The following is a 24,314-nucleotide window of genomic DNA, read 5'->3' as shown; positions in this document are numbered from 1 at the left end:
GCGTTCTGGCCCACCGCCTGTGGTGGAGCTCGTTCTCCGAGACATAATACCTAATTTTAATACATCCCTTTTTACCCGGAAAAAAAAAACAATGGCGAGGCGTCAGAACATGGGAACTGAGTAGCAGAGAAGGGGAACGAGGAACACCGATTGGGAGGAAATTGGGAAGAGTCCAAGCGTCGGTACGGGAGGAGAAACGAGAAGCAACGATGAAAAGACGAGAAGAACGTGCGTGCATGTGTGTGTGTGGTGTTGGGCTGCCTTTGTCATGAGCTGGGCTGAATAGCATGAGGGAACAAGGCAACCCAACAAGAGAGGAAAAAAAAAACACCCGACCGAGGTCCATGACCAGTGATCCCGCACGTTGACAATGTTCCATAAAATGAAGAAACTAGTTGATGCCTTGGCATCGGCATATCAGGTTATGGACAAATACAAACTTGACATTCTTCCGGGGACAACCTTGGGCGTCACTCTGCTTGGCCACTGCAAATAAGTCCACATCAGTATAGAGAACTAATTGTTTAATGCAGAGATCTCTTACAAAAAAGTGCTGATGTAGAGATTGAAATATGCCTCGACTAAGTGGCGTCGAAATGTACAGTTTGCAGAGAGAGCCAGAGAGTGAACACTTATAAAAGAAATGACCACTGAATATCATAGTAATTCCTCCGTCCAACAAACATGTCTCAAGTATATTAAAATTTAGATGTATCTATACATGGCTTAGTGTATAGATGCATTCAAATTTGGTCGAAGTAGCAATTTTTCTCGTAGAATTGCATTTTTCAGTGTAATTTTAGGATTTCTGTCCACTGTTGTGCAATTAAAAAGCTTATTGGGATCTTCTAGCCAGCAGAGAATTAGCGAATCCTGATAAGCCAAGACGGTACAAAACAAGCGTTATCATTGTCTCTCTCTTCCTGCCGTATCACCTTCCTTGTTGCTTACCTCGCCAACAAAAGGCATATCGAGCTAGTCCTCCAGCCCCTCACCCTTGGAGATGCTCCAAGATTGCTCTGTTCCAGACTCAATCCTCCCGTACCACTTTCCACGTTGCTTCCCTCACCAACAAAAGACATACGGAGCGAGTCCATGAGCCCATTCAGGACGGAAATCCAGTTTCGCCGCCGGACAGCAGAGAACCTTGGGCGCTACTCTGCTTCGACGCCTACTTATCCATCCCTGACCAACAGAGCAAACAGAACACCCAAGAACTGAATCATGGACAGCACAGGCAAATCGGTGATGGCGACCAGCGAGGGGCCGAGCATCCTCTTCCTCCCGTTCCCGGGGGCGCAGGGCCACGCGAACCCGATGCTCCAGTTCGGCCACCGCCTGGCTTACCAGTACGGCTTCCGCCCCACGCTCGTCGTCACCCGCTACGTGCTCTCCACGGCCCTGCCCCCCGACGCGCCCTTCCGCGTGGCCGCCATCTCCGACGGCTTCGACGCCGGCGGCATTCGGTCGTGCCTCGACATGGCGGAGTACTGGCGCCGGCTGGAGGCGGTCGGGTCGGAGACTTTGTCGCGGCTCATCTCCGACGAGGCGCGCGAGGGGCGGCCCGTCAGGGTGCTCGTGTACGACCCGCACGTGGCGTGGGCGCGGCGGGTGGCACGGGAGGCCGGCGTGCCCGCGGCGGCCTTCTTTTCGCAGCCGTGCGCGGTGGACATCTTCTACGGGGAGCTGCACGCGGGGCGGATGGCGATGCCCGTCACGGAGGCGGACGCGCGAGCGCTGCTGGTGCGCGGAGCGATAGGGGTGGAGCTTGCGCTGGATGATGTGCCGCCCTTCGTGGTCGTGCCGGAGTCGCAGCCGGTGTTCACCAAGGCGTCGATTGGGCAGTTCGAAGGGCTGGAGGATGCCGACGACGTGCTCGTCAATTCCTTCCGCGACATCGAGCCAATGGTGAGTCATCGTTATTTGTTTGGTCAAGGAATGGCTATTTAATTCAGAGCCCCTCATTTTCGCTTGCCACTCACTCGAATCATTATACAATCTGTGCTCTGGTTGGTAGTTCATGTCATCATGCAATCAGCTAAAAACTTCGGAAATCACACTCAATTTTTCGAAAATTCAGTTACAAAAAAAGGCACAACTAAAAAATACAATCGAATTACACAAAGTGCAAATGGGTCTAGGGATGGGGAATTAAGCTACAGAGCGACGAATCATGGGGTTGAATCCCTGTGTCTGCACGCACATAATTTTCCCTTTCCTTTTTTCCAAAATACGTAAACTGCACGGATCTTTGAGCAGATCTGACAGCCGGCAAATCCCGACAAATCGACTGTGCTCTAACAAAATTTCAGTCGCAGTGAAATAGCACATCCATTAATCTTACACATTTTGGATTTCAGTCGCAGTGAAATAGCACATCCATTAATCTTACACATTTTGGAACTAACTAGAGTTAGAAATTTCGCAGCAATAGTCCTCCGCTGTCACTACCACCAAATATTTGGGTTACCCCTCGATCTTTTTCAACAGATCCCTCAAGGGCAGAAATGAACGAATTTGCTCCATCACTTTTTAAAAAGGTACTTGGTTGTTGATAGTTATGCTTTTCCAATCGAGCAGGAGGTAGAATATATGGAGTCAACGTGGCGAGCCAAGACGATAGGCCCAACCTTGCCGTCATTCTACCTTGATGACGACCGTCTGCCATCCAACAAGTCTTATGGTTTCAATCTCTTCAACGGTGGTGATGCAGTTTGCATGAAATGGTTGGATCAACAGAGCATGTCATCTGTTGTGCTTGTGTCCTATGGGACTGTCTCCAACTACGACGAATCCCAGCTAGAGGAGCTAGGAAATGGACTATGCAGTTCTGGCAAGCCTTTTATTTGGGTTGTGAGATCCAACGAGGCACACAAATTGTCAGGCGAACTCAAGGCGAAATGCGAGAAGAAGGGACTAATTGTTTCTTGGTGCCCCCAACTCGAGGTTCTGGCACACAAGGCCACGGGTAAGACACCACAAATTCGATTAATTTTCTCTTCTACTTGATACGAGGATTTGAAAATGAAAAAACTAGTTAAGTGTTTAAATTTTAATTCTTAAAACATTCATCCAGGTTGTTTCTTAACACATTGTGGATGGAACTCCACATTAGAGGCGATCGTTAACGGTGTACCTGTAGTGGGAATTCCACATTGGGCAGACCAGCCAACCATCGCGAAGTATGTGGAGAGCGCATGGGACATGGGCGTGCGAGTGAAGAAAAGCTTGAATGGACAACTAAGGAGGGAGGAGATCGAGAGATGCATCAAGGAGGTGATGGATAGTGAGAGGAAGGATGAGTATACAAGGAATGCCGCGAAGTGGATGCAAAAGGCCAAGGAGACAATGCACGCGGGAGGAAGCTCAAACAAACATATTGCTGAATTCGCTGCTAAGTATTCGTCAAGTTAAAAGTTATAGCTATGCAATCTTTTACTTCATGATAAATAATTACGCAATGATTTGTTATTCACAAAATGTTTAGGGCCGAAGGAGCACACATTTGCCCTACATATTTTGGATAACCTAATCATACCTCCTACATCATTTCTGGTCTTTGTCACTTTTTACTTTTGGATGTTTCGAAAGTGGGAGTTTTCACTGTTTTTTAGAGAAATGACCAAGCTTTATTACTTAACAATGTTCACAGGGATACAAAGATTTGTTGGTGGATCCGCCATCCAACTATGAAAACTAACTTCAAGGGTTGTAGCTAGCCGTGCTAATCTATGCGCCTCCCCATTAGCTTTATGCCGTTCCTGACTAAAGATGATCTTATGAAACCAAAACGTCCTCTCCTGGATACCACAAAGAATCATACCATAAGAGCTCAGTGCTAGCCCTCCATTGATCTCTTTCACCATCGTGCTCCACCAGAAGCGATATTGATCTACTGAACATTCACATCCATTGCAAGCGCCAAAGCTTTGTCACATTACATGCACATGCTTCCAGCATCGGTGGATCGGAAAGCCCCTCAATCACCACCGCAGAAGCACCCACATATCTCCCATGTGCATCATGACATACTGCTGCCATTGCACCCTTTGGGCGACCCTTAGCGACAACAGCATTGATATTTATCTTCATAAAGCCCTCTGGTGGAGCTTCACGACATAGAGGTTTTGACGACGCAACATTCTTCCCGGACTACGCTCTAGTGTCGCCGTAGCATATCTAAACACCCGACATTATGTTTAAGCAATTTTTGTCGCTGTGCCACTACTCGCGTAATAACCATGTTAAGTGACGCTAAACATCATTTCGTCTAGCGACGCTATTTTTTTTTGGTGTGAAAATGATACCCACGTCAGCCTAAAGGCCCAAGGCAAACTCAAAACCTCTCCAGATCAAGGACATGGAGTTTTCATGGAGTGAGGATCAAGGACATTGCTCCCGGTGTGTTTTCGGCGAGGCGGAATCTTGTGGATTTTACGGTTGCCGACGGTTTGTTTAACCAGAACTGGGCTAGGGATCTGAATCCTAGTGCTTGCGCCCCGCATGTGGAAAAGTTCATGATTCTTTGGGTGTCATTGGGTGATTTTGTGCTAGGGGACGGCCAGGATGAGTTTCGCTGGAAGTGGTCGGCAAATGGCAGGTACTCTCCAAGTTCGGCCTACTTAGCCTGGTTCGAAGGACGTGTGGAGATGGCGGCGCATGACTTGGTTTGGCGTTCAAAGGCCCCTCTCCGATGTCGCTTCTTTATGTGGCTGGCTTGCCCTAGACGTTGTTGGAAGACATATCGTCTGAGCAGAAGGGGCTTGGACCACCCTGAGCGCTGTCCTCTTTGCGATTAGGAGGAGGAAACAATCGACCACCTCCTCTTCGGTTGTGTGGTTGCTAGGATTGTTTGGTTTCAGATTCTTTCGGGGTGGAATGAGGTCCGGTGGATGCTTGCTCAAGAGTCAACCATGGCTTCCTGGTGCCAGAATGCCCAGGCTTCTCGGAAGGACAAGAAGGTGATCGCCACTTCCGCTGCGCTCGTTTGCTGGTCAATTTGGAAGCACCGGAATGAGGTGGTTTTTGAGAAGTTGAGGTCCAAGCACCAGGCTATCATTCGTGCCACTCAATTGGAGGGCGACGCTTGGCGTAGGGTGGGGCTGTTAGGATTTTTGAGATTTGCGGCACTGCCGAGTGGGAGTGATGAGTGGAAAGACACTGCTAATTTTGTTATAAACGCTGGCCTTCAGGTCTAACTGCTCTGCAGTTCTCCTTCTTTTATGGATGATATGCCCGGCTGAGTGTCGCACCAGTGGCACCCGGGGTACCACCGCTGCGCGACGCGTGGCCCCCTCCCCTGGGTTCCCGGGAAGGTCTCATCCCGGGGAGCGCTGACGAGCTTCCCGGCAAGCTACCAGCCCGAAAGGGGCTAGCAGGGCTTTCGAGAATATTCCCGCTTAGGCACCTCCCGGGAAGCTGCTTCCCGGAAGGAGGTTCCCGGGTGCGCTGGGCCCGGGTGCTTCCCGGGCCGACTTGCGGGGACTGGGGGTTCCCGGATGCGTGCCCCCGCCTCGGGTCGTGGGGCCCACTAGACAGCGCCGCGCGGGCGCGTGACGGGCACGGAACGCGCTGGTCCCACCGAGGTAAGGAGTAAGGCGCGCGGCTTAGTAAACGAGCCGACCGATGGGTAGTTACCCGTTCGATCCAAGGAACAGTGATTGTCCAATCCTACCCTAGGGTCCTAGGCCCCTAGCAGCGGAGGTGGCACCCATGCATGCCACCAGCTCACCAGCGAGAGTTGCGTGCCTCCCCGTTGGACACTTGTAGTACATGCACCGTGGCACATGTGGCTTCCCCTTGTGTATAAAAGGAGGACCCATGCCAACGGTCTAGGGGGTTAGAGGGTTGACGGGTCAGACAGTTGGGAGGTTAGTCAGTTGGTCAGTTAGTTGGTTTGGACGAAACTCGCTCGATAGATGCTTACTGGCTCCAGTAGGCAGCCAACAGTGAGCGGTGAGGAGCGCCTAGCCACTGAGAGAAAGCCCGGGAGCTTGCCCAGCAACCTGTAAACCTTTGATCCGTAATCAATATCAGTTCAGACAGGCAGGACGTAGGGTTTTACGCCTTCGGGTGGCCCGAACCTGGGTAAAAAACGTGCGTGCATCTGTTCTTGGGCTAGCGCGTACCCCTAGCTCTTCGTCTCGCCGGCCCTGTAGGGCCTCATCGCCCGTGCCGGCGATCACCGGGTCTCCGCCCCAGACGCCCCTACCGAACCTAAAAGGGGGACGTGGCCGCACGCCCCCGGTGTCGGAGCACCGAGCGGGTCCGAGGCCGGCCGACGGTGGTGCCAGCAGGGTTGAACCCCAAGGAGGGCGCGGTCAGCCCCTCGCTGCGCGGGAACGCCCTCCTCGCGGGCGTGACAGGGCGCGCGCCGAGGAGCAGCGCGAGTCCAACCATTCCGGCGGCGACGAGCCAGGCTTCCAGGAGCCTCGTGGCGTCGCCTGCATCCCACGCCTGCATCCGGCGACAAGGAGCGCACTGTTACCATCGGTGCGAACCTGACCGCCGAATAGGAAAGCGCCCTCGTCACCTTCCTCCGGGAAAACGCCGACGTGTTCGCCTGGGAACCGTCGGAGCTTCCCGGAGTCCCCAGGGAGGTGATTGAGCATCGGCTCGCGGTGCGCCTGGACGCGCACCCCGTCAAGCAGAAGATCCGGCAGCAGGCACAAGAGCGGAAAGATTTCATCAAGCAAGAGGTGGGCAAGCTCAGGGCTGCCGGGGCGATCAGGGAAGTTTTGTACCCCACTTGGCTGGCTAACCCTGTAGTAGTGCCCAAAGCAGGGAATAAGCTTCGCATGTGCGTAGATTTTACCGATCTTAATCGTGCATGCCCCAAGGATCCCTTCCCTGTACCCCGTATCGACCAGATAGTTGATTCTACCGCTGGTTGTGACCTATTGAGTTTTCTGGATGCTTTCTCCGGCTACCATCAAATCAAGATGGCGGTCAAGGATGAGGAAAAGACAGCGTTTATCACCCCGGTTGGCTGCTACTGCTATACATGCATGCCTTTCGGGTTGAAGAACGCGGGCTCCACTTTCCAGCGCGCCCTGCGAGAATGTTTGGGGCCCCAGCTAGGCCGCAATGCGGAGGCCTACATGGATGACATCGTCATCAAATCGAGGCGTAGGGACTCGCTGATTGATGAGCTGCGGGAGACATTTGACAACCTCCGCAAGATCAAGCTCAGGCTGAACCCTGATAAGTGCACCTTCGGTGTCAACTCCGGGCAGCTTCTGGGTTTCTTGCTTTCACACCGGGGGATACAGGCCAACCCGACCAAAATAGAAGCCATCGAGAAGATGGAGGCCCCCCGCAAGGTGAAAGATGTCCAGCGCCTCAACGGCTGCGTTGCCGCGCGTGGACACTTCATCTCCAGGCTGGGCGAGCGTGCCATGCCTTTCTTCCGGGTAATGAAGAAGAAGGGTCCAGTCGACTGGACTGCCGAGGCCGAGGCGGCGCTCCAGGAACTCAAGCGATACCTGAGGTCACCGCCCATCCTCGTCGCCCCCAAGTTGGGCGAGCCGCTGCTACTCTACCTCGGCGACTGACCAGGTGGTCAGCTCGGTGCTGGTTGCCGAGAGGGAGGAAGACGTCCCGGGGATTGGGGCTGCGGGGCAGGGGGCTGAGCAGCCTCCGGCAACCACCTCAAACCCAGGGACCACCCCAGAGCCGGCAACCCCGGCGCCTCGGAAGCGGTTGGTGCAGCGACCGGTGTACTTCGTCAGTACTGTGTTGCGCGATGCGCGGACAAGATACCCGCAAGTACAGAAGCTCCTTCTGGGGATCCTCCTTGCGTCCCACAAGTTGCGCCACTACTTCCAGGCGCACCGCGTCACGGTGGTGTCCGGGTTCTGCCTCAGGAGGACCCTCACCAACCGTGAAGCCACCGGGAGGGTGGCCGAATGGAGGATGGAGCTGTCGGAGTTCGACCTCCACTTCGCCAACTCCAAAAGCATCAAGAGCACGGCCCTGGCGGACTTCGTCGCGGAGTGGATGTCCACGGGCGTAGAAGAAAGTGAGTCGGAGACCGGCCTTCCCGGCAAGCTGGACGAGAGCCACTGGGTCCTCTACTTCGACGGTGCGTTCAGTCTCCAGGGAGCGGGGGCCGGGGTCGTCATCGAGTCACCCACAGGGGACCAGCTGCGGCTCGCCGTCCAACTCGACTTCGCTAACTCCACCAACAACACGGCGGAATACAAAGGCCTGCTTGCCGGGCTACGGGCAGCGGTCGCCCTCGACATTAAGCGCCTGGTTGTTCGCGGTGATTCCCAGCTTGTGATCAACCAGGTGAACAAGGACTACGATTGCCCTCAAATGGCGCCGTACGTGGAAGAGGTTCGCAAGCTGGAACGGAAGTTCAAGGGTTTGCGCTTCGAACACGTCAAGCGGAAGGACAACTTCGCTGCTGATGAGCTGGCCAAGATGGCAGCAGAGCGTCGGAAGCCTCCGGCGGGGGTGTTCTGTCAGAAGCAACTGGCTCCTTCAGTCACCCCCCAGACGGCTGCCGGGGACGCCCCTCCGGCAACCGAGGGAACCCCTGCAGCAGCAGGGGTCCATGCCGCTGATATGGCGGCATGCATTGGCAGAGAAATTCTTCCCTGGGTGGAAGAGATCGCCCGCTGTTTGAAAGGGGAGGCTCTCCCAGAGGATGACGTCGCCGCGGAGCGCGTAGCGCGGCGAGCCAAGATGTACACTATGATAGATGGCAGCGTCTACCGCAGGCGTGCAAATGGTGTCAAACTCCTCTGCATGCCGCAGGAAGAAGGGCGTGCACTGTTGGAGGACATACATCGAGGCACATGTTCACACCATGTGGCCTCCCGGGCTTTAGCCGGCAAGGCTTTCCGGCATGGCTTTTACTGGCCCACGGCCCTGGCCGACGCAAAGCGGCTGGTGATGACGTGCGAAGCGTGCCAGTTCCACTCGAAGAAGAGCAACCAACCAGCCCAGGCCCTGCATGCCATCCCGTCCTCGTGGCCGTTCGCGGTCTGGGGACTAGACATCGTTGGCAAGCTACCAAGGGCGGTTGGCGGTTACGAATACTTGTTTGTGGCCATCGACAAGTTCTCCAAATGGATGGAGGTGGAACCAGTGCGCAAGGTGACCGCCCATGCGGCCATCAAGTTCCTTAAGGGCATTGTGTGCCGGTTTGGTGTTCCTAACAGCATCATCACCGATAACGGCACGCAATTCACGAGCGCGGCGTTCCATGCCTACTGCGAAGACATGGGCACTAAGCTGCGCTTCGCGTCCGTCGCTCACCCGAGGAGCAACGGACAGGCGGAGCGAGCCAACGCAGAGGTTCTGCGGGGGCTCAAGACGAGAACCTTTGACAAGCTCAAAGGCCACGGGAAGCACTGGATCGAAGAACTCCAGCCCGTGCTGTGGTCCATCCGGACTACACCTAGTCGGGCAACGGGCGAAACTCCTTTTGCCCTTGTCTACGGGGCAGAAGCGGTGCTGCCCCTCGAGCTCAAGTACGGATCTCCCCGAGTACGCGCGTACGGCGACACCAGCAAACACGGGCAAAGGGTCGACGATCTAAACTTCATCGAAGAGCTTCGGTGCCGGGCTGCTGTGCGAGCCGCGTGCTACCAGCAGGGACTCCGTCGTTATCACGACAGACGAGTCCGTCTCCGGGGGCTCGAGAACGGAGACCTTGTCCTGCGCCGGATACAAGGAACGAAGGCCGGGAACAAGTTGACTCCGAAATGGGAGGGCCCCTTCCGGGTAGTGCAGGTGACCAGGCCGGGGGCTGTCCGCCTGGAAATCGAAGACGGCGTGCCGGTGCCCAATAGCTGGAATATTGAACACTTGCGCAAGTTCTACCCGTGAAGCGGTGGAGCCCGACCCTCAGGTGATGCCTCCGATGCATACCTCTCGAACTAGTGTAACCGGGCAGCCCCCGTGTGTAAACCGCTAGTTAATTGTGAATAAAGATAAGTATTTCACCCCTGAGCTTTGTTCTTGCCCTGTTCATTCGCGTGTTTTCCCCCTCTTGCCTCCTGCCTTAGATGCACAAAGGTGTCTTTCCCTACTTGGTTGTGAGCACAAAAACCCGTTGCCGGATCGTTCCGGCACTGGACATGCGGTTGGCGGGCTTCCCGCAACGTGCATCACTGGACATGCCGTTGGCGGCTTCCCGCAACGTGCATCACTGGACATGCGGTTGGCAGGCTTCCCGCAACGTGCATCACTGGACATGCCGTTGGCGGCTTCCCGCAACGTGCATCACTGGACATGCGGTTGGCGGGCTTCCCGCAACGTGCGTCACTGGTCGTGCCGCTGGCGGGCTTCCTGGAACGTGCACCACTAGGCGTGCGGTTGCTCGGCCTCCCGCTGCCTGCACCGCGCAGTCGCTGCGTCCGGGAAAGGAAACGCTCACATCCAAGTTTGGCATTGACCCCTTTGTGCCGGGGGCTGGGAAGCAGGAGAGATGAGATTTATCTGATTTACCTGTGGTTTATCTAATTTACCTGTGTTACTTGTTTTCGTAAGTTTCGAAATTATTTTTCAGCACCTCGGATCTGGTAAGAGTCTAACCTGCAGGAAAGGGAGGAATCTTGTACGCTGTGGTGCCCGTGAGCTGCCCACGGGTCGCACCATACACCGGTGCCTTGTGGTGAGGGAGGACCGCAACACAAGGGGTTCACCGCACTCCGAGGCTTCTGAGTTGACGGCTGGCCGCCACGTGTGCCGTGGTTACCCGATAAGCATGGCGGCGGAAACTGCGCCGCGTTCGGGGAAAAGGCGCCACGGTGCCGCGCGGATCCGTCGCGCGCGGTGGCAAGCCTCCCTCCCGTGTCTATAAAAGGCGCGCCCCAACCATGGAATTGCTCAGAGTGAAGCCGGGTTCGGGGCCGTGAAAGCAGGTGGTGCGACGGAGGCGCGGAGGTGGTGCTTCTCGCCGGTGCCTAGCGCTGGCGGGTGCGCCGCCATCGCGCCCCTGCCGCATCACCCCATCGGGCCCACCCCGAGGGGCGCCGCAGAGGCACGGTGGGAGTGCGTGCCATCGACGTCCCACGCCGACAGGTGCACTGCCATTGTGCCCCTGCTGCGCTTCCTCAAAGGGGCAGTTCCTGGGCGAGGGTCGCCGCAGAGGCACTGTGGTGGTGCGTCCCGTCAGCGTCCGGCGCCGACGGGGTGCGTTGTCACAGTGCCCTTGTCGCCCCCCTCCGTAGGACACCTCCGAAAGGATCAGGGTCGGCACGGAGACTCTATGGTAGTGCGTGCCATCCGTGCCTTGTGCCGGCGGGTGCACTATCACAGAGACCTGGCCACATTCCCTTTGAGAGAGCCTTTTTCAGGCGCGGGCGCGTGCCATCCGTGCCTTGTGCCGGCGCTCGTCGCTTGTTCCGGCCCATCACCGCGTCTTTGCCGCGGCCCTCGAGCAGTTTAGCTCCCGGGTAACAAGGGTCGTCGCATCCCTTGGGACGAGTCCCCTAGATAAAACCCAGGACTCCCCAGTTGCGGGGGCTGTCGCTGGAAGGCTATAACTTCCTCGTCACCCGTACCCGCCGTTCGGGGTGTGGCGAAGCCGGCGCCGAGGACATTATAGCCGTCTCGCGGCTGCTCCCGGGGCGGAGTCCTCCTAAGCCAGGGTTCGTCCCTGAAGGCCAAGGTCCGCCCCTGAGGGCGAGAGTTGCCGCGTGAGCGTGGTGGTAGCATCGTCGGCGGCGGTTGCCGCCAGCGGCGATCCTGCCCCCGTGTTCCTGCCGCATCCCTCCGAGATCATTTCCCTTGAACAGGTACCCCGGATGGTTTCCTACCGAGGTAGCGCCCCGTCTGCACTCTACCGCAGAGCATCGCGAAACATTGGACCACACGAAAAAGCTAAGTATCTGGACATGAACGCTGAATTCGCTAAGAGCTGAATGAAACCGAGCACTGCCCCGCTGGGTGCGGCCCCGGATCCCGCGCGTAGCCGGAGTGTAAAAAGGGACGCTTGCGGGGGGAGTGCGCTCCCCGTGTGGCTCCCGGGTCCGCCCCGGGAGGACACGGCTTGGAGTGGTTACCCCGCAAGCGGAGTGGCTCCCCGCTACCGCTTGGCCCCAGGTCGGCACTGCGGGTCCGTCCTGGGTCCCTGGTCTGGTCAAGGGTGAGGCGTGCGCGAGTCCCCCCGCAACACAAGGCAAGACACGCAAAGGCTAAGGGAACCACCCCGCGAGGCGGCCTCGGGAATAAAGGACAGAAATTAAGCAAACTAACAAGCTTGATTGACTAGGTGTCGAGTGGTTACATGGACTAATCAAAAGGTCATTGTCCAAACGGCGCTAAGCGTCATACTTGCAGGAAAAGCAAACAAGAAGGAGGTACAGGGGAAGCAACGAGTCTAGCGGGGGGCTGCGGCAGCTAGCTGTCGCCGTCTTCGGCCGGCGGGTCGACGGGGGGTTCAGGCTCCGGCTTCATCTGCATCCGCTCGACGACCTCGTCGACGAACTCGCGCACTGCTTGGGTGTGCGTGGGCTCGTCCTCGCTGTCGGACCAATCATCCAGCAGGGACTCGAAGGGAAATTCTGGGTCCCGGAGATGAATCCGCGGGAGGATTGTCCCGGCAACCTCCCGGGCGCAGTTGGCGACTTCATTGGCGCCGTACTTGGCGATCCAAACGTCGAGCGCCCCGAGCTTCCCCAACAAGTCGGAGAAGAAGGGGATCAGCGTCGTGACGTCCGTGCCGTCCACCTCCGCCGCCTGCAGATCGCGCGGCGACCCGGCGATCTTTGCCAGCTTCTCCATCTCGAGCTGCCGCTGCCCGATCAGCGTGCTGTGATGGAGTCGGGCGTCTTGCGCGGCATCCTTGGCCTTGCTGACGCGGCCCTCCAGCTTCGCAAGCTCTAAGGCCTGGGTCGCGTTGGCCTCGCCGGCCTTGGCGAGCTCTTCCCGGACGGCGGCCAACTCGTCCTCAAGCCCGGCCGCTTTGCCTTTGACCGAGTTGAGCTCGGCCTCGTACTGAGTCGCCGCTCTCGCCGCATCCTCGGCGGCCTTGACCTCCACCTTCAGCAGGACGCGGAGGCCTTCGATTTCGTCGCGGTAGTTGGTGATTAGCTCGCTCTTCTCGTCCAGCCGCGCCTGGGCCGTCGCGAGCACCTCGGCATGCTCCTTCCGGGAAGCTTCTAGGGTTGACGCCATTGCGTCGAGCCTTCCTTGGAGCTCCGTGCGCTGGACCTCCAGTTGCCGACGGAGCTCGGTCTCTGGAACTACCGGCTCCCGAGCAGCCTCCAGGGCTTGCCGGGCCAGCCGCGCCTCCTCTTCGGCAAGGTGCGCCTCCTCGCGCAGCCGGGAGAGTTCGCGCCGCTCTCTCTCGACGGCCTCCCGCACCTCGCTGAGTTGAGTCTTGGCGGCGGTGTGGCGCTCCCTCACCTCGTTGTAGGAGGTGACGAAGGCGAACTGCTGGTCCCGGACGGCATCCAGGAACCGGTGCCCCCGCTCGAAGACGCTCGGATCCCAGGTAAGAGGATTCCAAGCGACCCCGGCGAGGGTGCTGAGGTCGGTGCCGGGGAGGGCCCTAGAGGATGATGAAGCCCCAGCTGCCGAAGTGGAGCTGGGCGCGGGGTCGCCCACTTGCTCCCGCGGGTCTTGCCGTCCTTCCCTGACAACTTCCCCCGCGCCCAGGCTCCGGGACACCGGGGTTGGAGAAGGCTCCCTGCTTCCGGCGGGCGTCGTCCCCTGCCGGACGGTGAGTGAGCCCGAGCCGGCCACGTCCGCGGCCTCGGGTGCGTCGCCGGGTGCCGCCGCGGCGGCGGCGATCCCCACTACGGCCGCTGTGTCCGTCGCGGCGGGGGCGGACACGGGAGCCGTTTCCGACTCCACCTCCGCCCCCGTGGTCCCGACGACCGTGTCGCGGTCGACCACGGCCGCGCCTGTTCCTGGCGCGTGCGCACTTGTGCCTGCACCCGTGGAAAAGCATGAGGGTCAGCGATGGTTGGTGCTATCGAAGGCAAATAAGGGCGACCGGGGCGGTTACCTTGTGCGGCCGTCGGGCTTGCCGGTGCAGCCTCCACTACCTCGCCTGCGCCAGCGGGAGCGTCCAAGGGTCTTGCCGCAGGCGAGCTGCCGCTCGCTGCAAAAAGAGAAGGTATGTTTGTGAATTTGGCCAGCAGGAATTACAGTTGCAGGGAATCGACGAAGACATACCTGGTGCCGGCTCTGTCTCCGCTTGGGCTGGGTCGCCAAGGGGCGCGCCCGCGCCGACGCTGGCCCCCGAGGCAGCGGGGTCGGTGGCGCCGCCAGCGTCCCCCCGCGTCCTCTTGCTTGGCGAGCCGGGCGGGGAATCACTCCTCGCCCTCTTGCTGGCGCCCGCCGACGAGGAGGACTTCGGAGGGTTGCGCCGGAGCGCAAAGCCCTGGAAGACCCCCCGAGCGAGCGGCGCCGTAGGCGCCCGCGTTGTCGTCCTGACCCGAAGAGCTCCAGGTGTCGATGTCTATGCCGCCGCGACGCCGGGCGCCAAGCTCGCGGAGGCCCCCGCTACCGGAGCGAAGACCGTCGTCGGGGCGCCGATGGCCCCCGCTGGTGCTGACGTTGCCGGGGTACCGGCGAGCACCCCGGGGCCGGTTCCCGCCACGGAGTTGGCAGCCGCCGGCAAGACAGGGGCCGCCGCCGAGGTACTCGCGGCCCCTGTTGCCGCGGATGCCGTCGTGGTACCAACGGGCGCCCCAGGAGCGGGGGCCGCCGCCAGGTTGGGGGCCGCTGCCGGGGCGGACGTCGCTGTTGAGGAAGTGGCTGCGAATACCCGAAAGTACTTGAGGTTGGGCTTGCGTTCCGTGAGAATTTCATAAGGTGTCTTGTTCAATATCTTGCAGAGATAGAGGCGATTAGTAGCATGGCATGCGGTGTTGATCCCAAAAGTTGTATGGAGACTTGAACTCCGCCAACATTGTCCTTGCCGCATCCATGAGAGTTCTATTCTTCCTCTCCGCTACACCATTTTGTTGAGGGGTATACGAAGCAGAATATTGTCTTTTAATACCCTCATCACTCAAAAACTCAATCAAATTGTAATTCTTGAACTCGGAGCCATTATCACTCCTAATAGCCATAATATTTGCATTGTATTAGTGTTGGGCTCATTGGCAAAGTCGATGACAGTTTGTTGGGTCTCACTCTTGTGCTTGAAGAAATATACCCAAGTGTACCTAGAATAGTCATCAACAATAACCAAACAATATTTCTTACCATCAAAACTATCATATTTAGGAGGACCGAAGAGATCCATATGAAGGAGCTCCAAGGACCTCGTTGAAGTGATAATTGTCTTGTGGTGGTGTGCCTTCTCATGTAACTTCCCTTCAATACAAGCACTACACACACGGTCTTTATTAAATTAAACATTGGTTAGTCCTAACACATGCTCACCTTTGAGGAGACTTTGCAAGGATCTCATATTGACATGGGCTAGACGTCGATGACATAGCCAACCCACACCAACTTTAGCCATTAAACATGTTTCTTCTCTAGTGGGTTTCTTACCGAAATCTACCACATAGAGACCATTTTCCACATATCCAACAAAGGCTACTTTAAGAGTCTTGCTCCACAAAAGGGTCACACTAGTTGTGCCAAAGAAGGAATAAAAACCCATATGTGCAAGTTGAAGTACCGAAAATAAATTGTATGAAATGAACTCAACTTTGCCTAGTCCCAATACCGTTGATTGTGAAGAATCTCCAAATGTAACTTGCTTGGACCTTGATGTACTCATTTTAGCGTCTACAAGCAATTCTTTGCTCCCGTCCATATGATTAGTGCATCTACTATCCACAATCCATGAAGATCCACCGGAAGCGACCTCCTACAAGTTTAAGCTTTGGTTTTAGGTACCCATCTTTGAATGGGTCCTTTAGCGTTAGCAACAAGGGTCTTAGGAACCCAAATAGACCAATGAACATATTCATAAGGAGAACCAACAAATTTGGCATAAACATGCCCATCATTAGTACGACAAAGAACATATGAGGGATTGAAATCCCCGGCACTACTATCATAGGTGGCCTTGCCACCCTTCTTGTTCTTTGGCTTCTCCTTGGCCGTCTCCCCATCCTTGACAAAATAAACATTAGTGTGGCGAGGAGCCTTGGCCTTCTTGTTGTTGCTCTTCTCATTGGGGTTATACCCAATTCCCTCCAATCCAAAAGTTTTCTATGATCATTCAAAAGATCATGGAGGCTCTTCTCCCCTTGGAAGCAAGTGACTAGGCCCTTTTCAAGTTAAGCCTTCAACCTAGCATTCTCCTCAATCATAGATGTATGCTTACAACAAGGGTTAGTTGAAGCATTTTTATCATTAGAAATTAATTCCTTAACAAGAGAATATAGAAGATGATCACAAGACTCTTTGAGAGACTTGTACTCACTTGTCAAGGACTTGTGATCTTTTCCAAGTTTGTCAAAGTCCTCAAGGAGGTTCCTATGACCATTCTCAACTTCACATATCTTGCCCAAGTACTCATTAGCACGGGAAATAGCATTATCATAGGAATCTGTAACTTTAGCAAGTTCCTTAGTGAGTGCCTCCTCAATTGCTTTCCTATTTGCTTGTTCTTCCTCAAGAGCTTCATTAAGCTCCGCAATCTTATAAGCGGCAATGCACTCAAGTCTTACCTTTTTATCCATGAGCTCATCATGTTCTTCAATAGTAGCTTGAGCTTCACCTAGTTTTTCCAAGAGGTCCTCAAATCTCTTTTTGGTCTCACCTTCCAAGCTTGACATGAAGATCTCGAACTCATTCATGTTATGCTTAACAACACTACTATCCTCCACACAATCAAATAGAGATAAACTCTTAGGAATGACATGCTTGGTGGGAGGAGGGATTACTGAAGAGGTCTTGGCCATGAGGCACTTGGGTGATTGGTTCTTGTTCTCATTGGGCGAGTCGAAGAGAGATGGAAGTGAAGCAGCAATGGCAATGTTCGCCCTCTCCGTGGTCTCTTCCTCATCATCATCTTCGTCACCCGAAGTATATTCTTCTTGAACAAGAACCATTCTTGGTTTCCTCTTTTTCGTTGGCTTCTTGTTGAAGGACCACCATTCTCCTCCCTCCTCTCATAGATACAATCTGCAACGAAATGATCATTATTACCACAATTATAACATTTACGAATTCTTTTACCTTTGGGCTTTGAGCTTGAAGCTCCTTGTTGTAGTAGTTGTTGGGGTTGAAGGTGTTGAACTTGACAAACTTCTTGTTCTTCCAAAAAGCTTGAGCCGCAAGAGCCATGTGATCATTGAACTCATAGTTGCAATGTTCTTCCGTGACCTCAACTTCTTCTTGTTGGGGTGGTTCACTTGGAGTTGAGGTGGGAGTCACGTTGGCCTTCAATGCAAGGTTTGAGCTTTGTGAGAGAAACTTGGCGCGAACGAGGTTGTACTCGAAGGTCTTCTTGAGAATATCCATAGCCACAAACTCTCCCATTACTTGACTTGGAGTCAAGCTATAGTAGTCCGTTCTTTGCCTAATCATTGCGGCATGAACCTCTCGGTGTGGGGAGATGGCTTTTATGAATAGACGCTTGATCCATTCATCATTTATGTCACGACTTCCGTGGTACTTCATCTTGGCTCCAAGAGCGATGACTCTCCTATATAGCTCATCCGGAACCTCTCCATCCTTCATGAAGAAATTCTTGCATTCATTAATGACCACTTCAAACTTTGACTTCTTGACACTCTCATTGTTGTCAAAGTAGTCACCAATGAGTTTCCAAGCATCTCTAGCGGAATCAACTCCACGGACATAGGTTCTCTACACCAAGGGTAGAGCCTTTAGGAGTATTCCAATTGCATGCTCATTGAGTTGATTGTCCACATACTCTCTTGGTGACATGTTCTTTGGATCATAAACAAAGTAACCTTCATCAACAATTCTCCATAACTCCGTTGATGTGCTCTTGAAGTGAGTCCTCATGGAATGAAACCAATCAATGTAGTTAGTGGAGGTTAGCATGGGGGGATCACCTTGGTTGTACATAGGTGGCAAATTATGGTGGCGATGATTATAGTGAGGTGGTTACAACCCATAGCCACCCCTACCTTGGGATTTGGAGGCACTCTCTTCTATAGCCTTAGCTTTGTTACGGGCTTCGGCATCCGAATCTTTCTTAGTCAAATCCACCGCACTTGGTGCCTTGGCATGGAAGGACTCGGTAGAAAAAGAAGAGGCTTTGTTAGGTAGGTGCTCACTAATCTTTTTGTCCACGCTATCTAAAATCACTTTTTGCATGCTATGCAAAAGCAATTTGATGGATTTAAAAGTTAGTGGAGCATTATCATCTATCACCTCGGTTTCTTGGGGTTTCACGGTGGGTTCCCCATCATCGCCGGCCATACTCTAAAGAGCGGTAAAGCCCTAATTAAGAGACGAGGGTCTAATACCAATTGAAAGATCGGAATGGTCGACTAGAGGGGGGGTGAATAGGCGACTAACAAATTTTACTTTTAAATTTTCTTTTCTTGAAAGATACAAACACTTAATCCTAGGGTTCACTAGATTCTCTAAAAAGAATGCAACCCTAGTATGAAGTGCAATAGCCGAAGCACTAGCCGAAGCAAAGTATAGACAATGAAGTAAAACAAGTAAGTAAAGGGGAAAGTATGATACCACATAGGAAGACGAAGATTTCATCGGAGTTCCACTTATTGGGATTGGTGTACGTCTCCGTTTGGAGGAGTGCTCTGCCACAAAGGGAGAGACGACACGAAGGCTCACTCTATTCTCCAACTCACCACACCACAAAGGTGGGATGAGCTCTCACAACACCACAAAGGCGAGGTGAGTCTCACTAATGGCTTCCTTGAAGGCGAACGCCGAACCTTTACAAACAAGGGGAAGGGCACGAATTCACAACTTAATTGGAGACTCCTTCCCAAATCCTCAAACACCTCCTCACAAGATTGGAGTGCTTGAAGAGACACCTTCCGGCTAGGGATCCCAAAATCCCAAGAGTAACAAAATCCACCAAGGAAAACAAGGGGAATCAACTTTTCATTTGGTGAAACCCTAGATCGAGCTCTTCTCAACCCTTCCTCAAGGTATTAGATAGGGGGAAGCACTAGGGAGAGAGATCTCGAGATTTGAAGCTTTGGAGGTGAAGAACGCTTGCAGGAATGGAGCTTAGAACCGTTGGGGACGAAGACCCCCTTTTATAGGGATCCCAGATTTCTGCCCGTTATGTGCAATTTCTGCACAGGGCGGTCCTACCACTAGCTCAAGCGAGCGGTAGTGCAGCATCGGTACCGTACCAGTGCCGCTATATGTCAGTAGCGTTTTGCTACCTCATAGCACCGGTGCGGTGCCGGGGCGGTACTACCGCGATCGATACTACTGGCCTGGGATGACCGGTACTGCCGCCCTGGACAGAAAAACTGGCAGAACCCTTTGGTTCAAGAATAGGTTTTAGGTAATCTTCACCGGTGGGATTGAGGCTATCTGGTGGGTGCAATTTGGTGGTTGTGTGTACGTGAAATTGATTCACCCAAGCCTTCCCAGATGGACTCCCTCTTTATAGTACGGATTTTTCTACGACTCAATATAAATAAAAAACCGTAAATCCTTCTACCCTTCTTTCCTTTCAGGGCAACGGACCGCTTTGCTTGATTCTATATTATTTCTGAATACACTTAGCATAAGGTTAGTCCACATATTAAGTTGTCATTAACACCAAAACTCATTAGGGATCAAAATGCCCTTTCAGATACTCCCCCGCCCCTGGGGACCCACCCGTTGGATAGGGCATAGCCCGGCAACCGACCGAGGATAGCGCTCACCGGGACGTCAAGGCTATCGGCCCACGCCCGGGGGCTACTGTCGTACCAGTGGCTCACGGGGTCCCACTGATACGGGACGCGTGGGTCGCAAGTGACAAAGCCCCCCAGGGTGGCCTCCCGGGAACGACAGGCCCGGGAAGCCTGCCCCAAGGAGACGGTCGTTGGCGAAGACAAAGCCAAGGGCCGGAACAGGAGAAGCACCTGCTTCGGTGGGTACCCGGGAACTCTGGTGTAACAGCCCGAGAGCAACTTTTACATTTAAGCCCTTGTTTGGACCTGTTTGTAATTTATTTAAATGCTGCATGACAATTACATTTGCATCGGTGCCATGCCATGTCTATTATTTGTGTCACATGAGTTTTAAACTTGCATCTCAAATTGTGGTTTGAATGCTTGTTGTGTAATTTGGCTAGAAGATTCAAATATGAATCACCCTCCTTTGAGTTTGAATTCTTTTCCCTCTATTTTTTCAAATGAGACTCAACTGGGTATGTTTCAACCTTTAACTCATTTGAATATTTTACAAATACTAGTAACATTATTTGATCTCTCCTACTTCTCAGCTATTCAAAAGGTGTTTGAAATTTGAATCCAAAAACTATTCGCAAAAACAGAAAAAAAAAGGGAGAAGAAAACCTTACCTGCTCACTTGGCCCGAGCCGGCCCAGCCGCCTCGGCCCGCCTTCCTCCCGCGCGCGCGAGCAGGCCGCCCAGCAGCGGAGGCCTCGGCCCAGCGTCCCGCGCGCGTCGCGCGGCCCAGCTCGGCCCAACCGCCAGCGCACCGCCCCGCTTCCCGTTTTCCCGCGACGAAAGCGTAAACTCCAAAAGTGCGCGTTCTATCACAAGCCTTCTTCTTCCTCTGCTTTTCTCCGTCCCGACCGGTGAGCCCCCCCCCCCCCCGGCCACGTCCTCTTCGACAGCGACAGCCACGCCTCCGCCTCGACTACATAAGCTGCTCCGCGCCCCTCCTACTAACCCTAGGCCAGCAAAACCCTAGCCCAACTCCCTCTCTCTCCGCGCGGCGCCGTTGCCCGTCTTCAGCCGCGAGCTCGTCGCCGACGCGCCATCATCTCCGGCCAAACGGCGGCAAGCCAACCGCGTCGTCAAGCGCGCCTCTCCTTCCTCTACGCGTGGGTGCAAGGAATTGGAGCGCGGACGTCTACACCGACGCCTAGGTCGTCTTCCCCAACTCCGGCCGCCGCTCGTCTCAGGCCAAATTCCGGCGAGCCCGTCCACAAGTCCTCGCCCGCTTCCTCACACTTCACCGGGGTGAGCTCCTCTTCCTCCCTCTTCTTTCCGCGCTCGATTTGGTGCATCTTTTCGTCGTAGCCACGAGCGCGCGCCCCGCTGTGCCGCCGGCAAGCTTCTGAGCTCCGCCGCGCCGCCTCCTTGCTAGGAGTTGTGAGGTGACCGTCGTGTCACCTAGTTCATCTCCGCACGCCGCTTCCGTTTTTCAGTGTTAGGGAGCCCCTCCGCCGCTAGCTTGGTCGCCGGCGACGCGCCCCGCCGTGGCCGCCGCGCGTGCCCCAAGCAGCCGTCTTGGCTTTGTTCAAAAGGGTTCACACCCTTGATCTAGTAAGATCCGTTCCACCGCCCGCCTGGTTACCTCGCTCGTCCGTTCGCTCGGTCAGCGCGACCCGCGTTCGAATCCCCGTGGCCGCAGGGGCAAAACCCCCCAATTTTTGTGCTTGAAACCAGCCACTGACACGTGGGCCCCTTGAACCCACCTGTCAGTCGCCTGGTGCACCGATGCGCCCGATGGACCGAGTCCATGCACCGGTTCCGAGTGGATTTCTTTTGGGTTTTGTTTAATTGTATAAATGAAGTTAATCTTGTTTAAATCCTAAAAGATGCATGCTATATCCAATTTGGGCAATCCATATATGTTTTGGAATCAGAAAAATGCAAGGAATTTAACTGTGCAATTAGAATTACATTTTGAGGTTTCAAATTTCAAATCTGATCCAGATTTGAAATTCAAACGTATGAACTTGTTTAGTCTCTAGTTTAAAATTGGTAACTCTTCTGTGGATAATGTAAACATCAAAGTTGATCCCTGTAACTAGTAGAACACAGTAGCAGACTTGGTTAGGCCATTTGTGTATTTTAAAGCTGCTGTTTACCATGATCTAATCACCTAATGGTTAACTTTGTTGCTAAATAGAACCTTTTCACTTGCATATGGTCGCATCATGTTGTCACATGCCGTCTCATGTTGTATTGTGCATTGCACCTATGAAGTGTTACTTACTCGCATATTGTATGATTTGGATCTTTACGATAGCGACTCCGTCTTACTCCGTCGACGATCTGGGCTCCTACACTTCTTTGGATCCCCTCTCTCGATGCCCAGCGACCGAGAATCCAGGCAAGCAGCCATTTCTTGAACATGTTGTTTATACCAATGCCTCTCCCTCATTCTTGCATTAAGTTACGTTCTTAGTTCTTGTCACGATGCCTCTAGGATTGCATAGCTTTAGTCAGCTCTACTAAAAATGCCTGTTGTCTTGTTCCTTATCCTATTACCATGTCACATGTTGTTTTGCCCTAGTTGGTCATTTTTAGTCTTGCTTAGATTGCTCGTCTAGTGTCCTTACTTGGGGTTATACAATTGCTACATCCACATGCTACTTTTCTGTATTTAATTGCAATTATTGAACTGTGACCTGTTATTACCTGCACAAGGCAACGATGGGAGGCCGTGCTCTAACGCATTGGTGTTTTGTTCCATTGGCGCCGACCTAAGGACTGAGTTCTCGTTTTCGCCGACCCAAGAAACTTCACGCTAACCGCTCATGGGAGAATATATGGGTTCCCCCTCGGCTTAGTACTCGTTTCATAGCTCTTCCAGGGGCCACATAGTTCGGGTATTCCTTTTGGCATATCGCATATACACTGGTGTTGTGTTTGGAGACTTATTGTTACTTTGCATACATATAGGACTGCGGCACTAGTCTGGAGTGGTAATTCTGCGGACACTGAACCACTACCAGCTGTCCATGCAACTCTTGAGTCCGTAAGACGCTTCGGCCGGGCTCTCGTTTCGGATTAGACTCAGTTGGGTGGTCCCCTGGATTAGTTGTGGGGCTTGGAAACGTCGTGTCGCTCAATCCTGCCGGCACATGTTTTTGCGTGTGTTCCATGCTAGTGGCATCAAGGGTTGGATGAACGTGTACGGGTAAATTGGCACACCCTGCAGGGATAAATCTTTCGGAAAGCCGTGTCCGCGGTTATGGATGACTTGGTTGGTCATTACTTGATCATAGAGAACTCATACCTTTTAATTAACTTCATCTCTTAAAACTTGAGTAGTAACTAGCCTGAATCATGGATATGCTTAAAACTGCTTAAGTGTGAGTTTTCCTTTGGATTGCTTCCTCACAAGGTGTTGAGGGGGTGATATGAGGATTGTGTTGTTTGGTGTTTAGTAAATAGGTTAATCACCTCACTTGGTAGACGCTTCTCATCCTCTCATTAGACGTTGTCATTAGTATGTCTCTCCAGATACATATCGCTGCTGCATAACCCACCTTTAAACCATCTTTGAGACTTGTTGCATATCTAGTTCAGATCTCCCGTAAGTCTTGCGAGTACTTTGTACTCAGTTGCTTTGTAACGTTGTTTTCCCCAGAGTTTCCGGAGGAACAGGTGAGTGGTTACTTCGTGGAGTTCGACGGCTACAGCTTCGACGTTTAGCCAGAAGATTCCAGAGCAGGGTTCTGAGAACTTGTGGCGGCTCTCCTTTTCAGTTTCAGCCTCTCAGGCAATATTTGTAACTTGTCCGTACTCGGGCATAATTTGCTTCCGCTGGTGTAATGATGATTGTGGACATGTGTCCGTGAGTTGTAATAACTTGGTATTTTGCTCCATGTATGAGCTTGACTTCATCCTTGTGTCTTAGAGTGATGTAATGATATCATTGTTGTTCTAACCTGCGGTGAACACCTTGCGTGTATGTTGTGAAGTGTTCGTCGTAGGGAGGCACTGGGATTTGATTTATGCGCGAGTTAGCATTTGGAGCTAAATTGCATAAATTCAGTCCCGGGGTCTCACATCTGGTCCCGGGAAGTGGAAGGAACGCTGCCCCGGCAACCGGCCGGGTGCGCTAGCCGGGAAGGGGCTCCCCAGTAACCCACGCTCGGGCATGCAGCTGTGGCCCGCAGAACAGTGAAGACAGGACGAGACAGCGGACACAGTGCATTTAATGCACCGACAGGAGTCACATCGGCAGGGCTAGTCTTGCTCAGCAAGGCTAGAGCGTCTACCCTATAATCCATTTTTATCTACCGTGTACAGTCGTCCGGGCACTGCATGGCACCTAGCGTGGATCAACAGTAATGTAATTCCTGTGGCGATGACACGCGTGTGGAAAACGTGTCACACTGCATACATCGGCACCTGTGGTATCACCTTGTTTATAAGAAGAGGACCAATGCCACCGGTCAAAGGGTTCCAGTCCAACCCACAGTTAGTAGTAGCAAGGAGTACTGGTCATGTTGGCAGCAAATTCTCTTAGGAGAACAAGTAGCTCCCCCGGAACTCCCCGGG

General features: G+C 53.8%; 1 protein-coding gene across 2 annotated transcripts; it reads left to right on the top strand.

Moving 5' to 3' along the window:
• Positions 1-1,088: 1,088 nt before the first annotated feature.
• LOC100835382 (UDP-glucosyltransferase UGT13248) lies at positions 1,089-23,513 on the top strand. Of its 2 annotated transcripts, none has more exons than XM_024455685.1 (3): positions 1,089-1,908; positions 22,051-22,134; positions 23,398-23,513. In XM_024455685.1, the coding sequence occupies exons 1-3, from the start codon at positions 1,225-1,227 to the stop codon at positions 23,416-23,418; spliced, it is 789 nt and encodes a 262-aa protein (XP_024311453.1). In that variant the 5' UTR covers positions 1,089-1,224; the 3' UTR covers positions 23,419-23,513. The 2 variants fall into 2 exon arrangements, with proteins under 2 accessions (XP_024311453.1, XP_010239695.1); XM_010241393.3 differs by lacking the exons at positions 22,051-22,134; positions 23,398-23,513 and adding exons at positions 2,581-2,968; positions 3,077-3,596.
• The last annotated feature ends 801 nt before the right edge of the window (positions 23,514-24,314 follow it).

Source organism: Brachypodium distachyon, chromosome 5 (assembly GCF_000005505.3).
Source record: "Brachypodium distachyon strain Bd21 chromosome 5, Brachypodium_distachyon_v3.0, whole genome shotgun sequence".
NCBI classification, from domain to species: domain Eukaryota; kingdom Viridiplantae; phylum Streptophyta; class Magnoliopsida; order Poales; family Poaceae; genus Brachypodium; species Brachypodium distachyon.
Note: the sequence above shows the minus strand (reverse complement) of the source record. Positions and strands in the feature narration are given on the sequence as shown.

Bases quoted from the DNA above. Each gene is read 5' to 3' on its own strand.
- LOC100835382 (XM_010241393.3), top strand. From the start codon at position 1,225: ATGGACAGCACAGGCAAATCGGTGATGGCGACCAGCGAGGGGCCGAGC. The intron at 1,909-2,580 runs GTGAGTCATCGT...CCAATCGAGCAG, and splicing joins TCCGCGACATCGAGCCAATG to GAGGTAGAATATATGGAGTC. The intron at 2,969-3,076 runs GTAAGACACCAC...ACATTCATCCAG, and splicing joins TCTGGCACACAAGGCCACGG to GTTGTTTCTTAACACATTGT.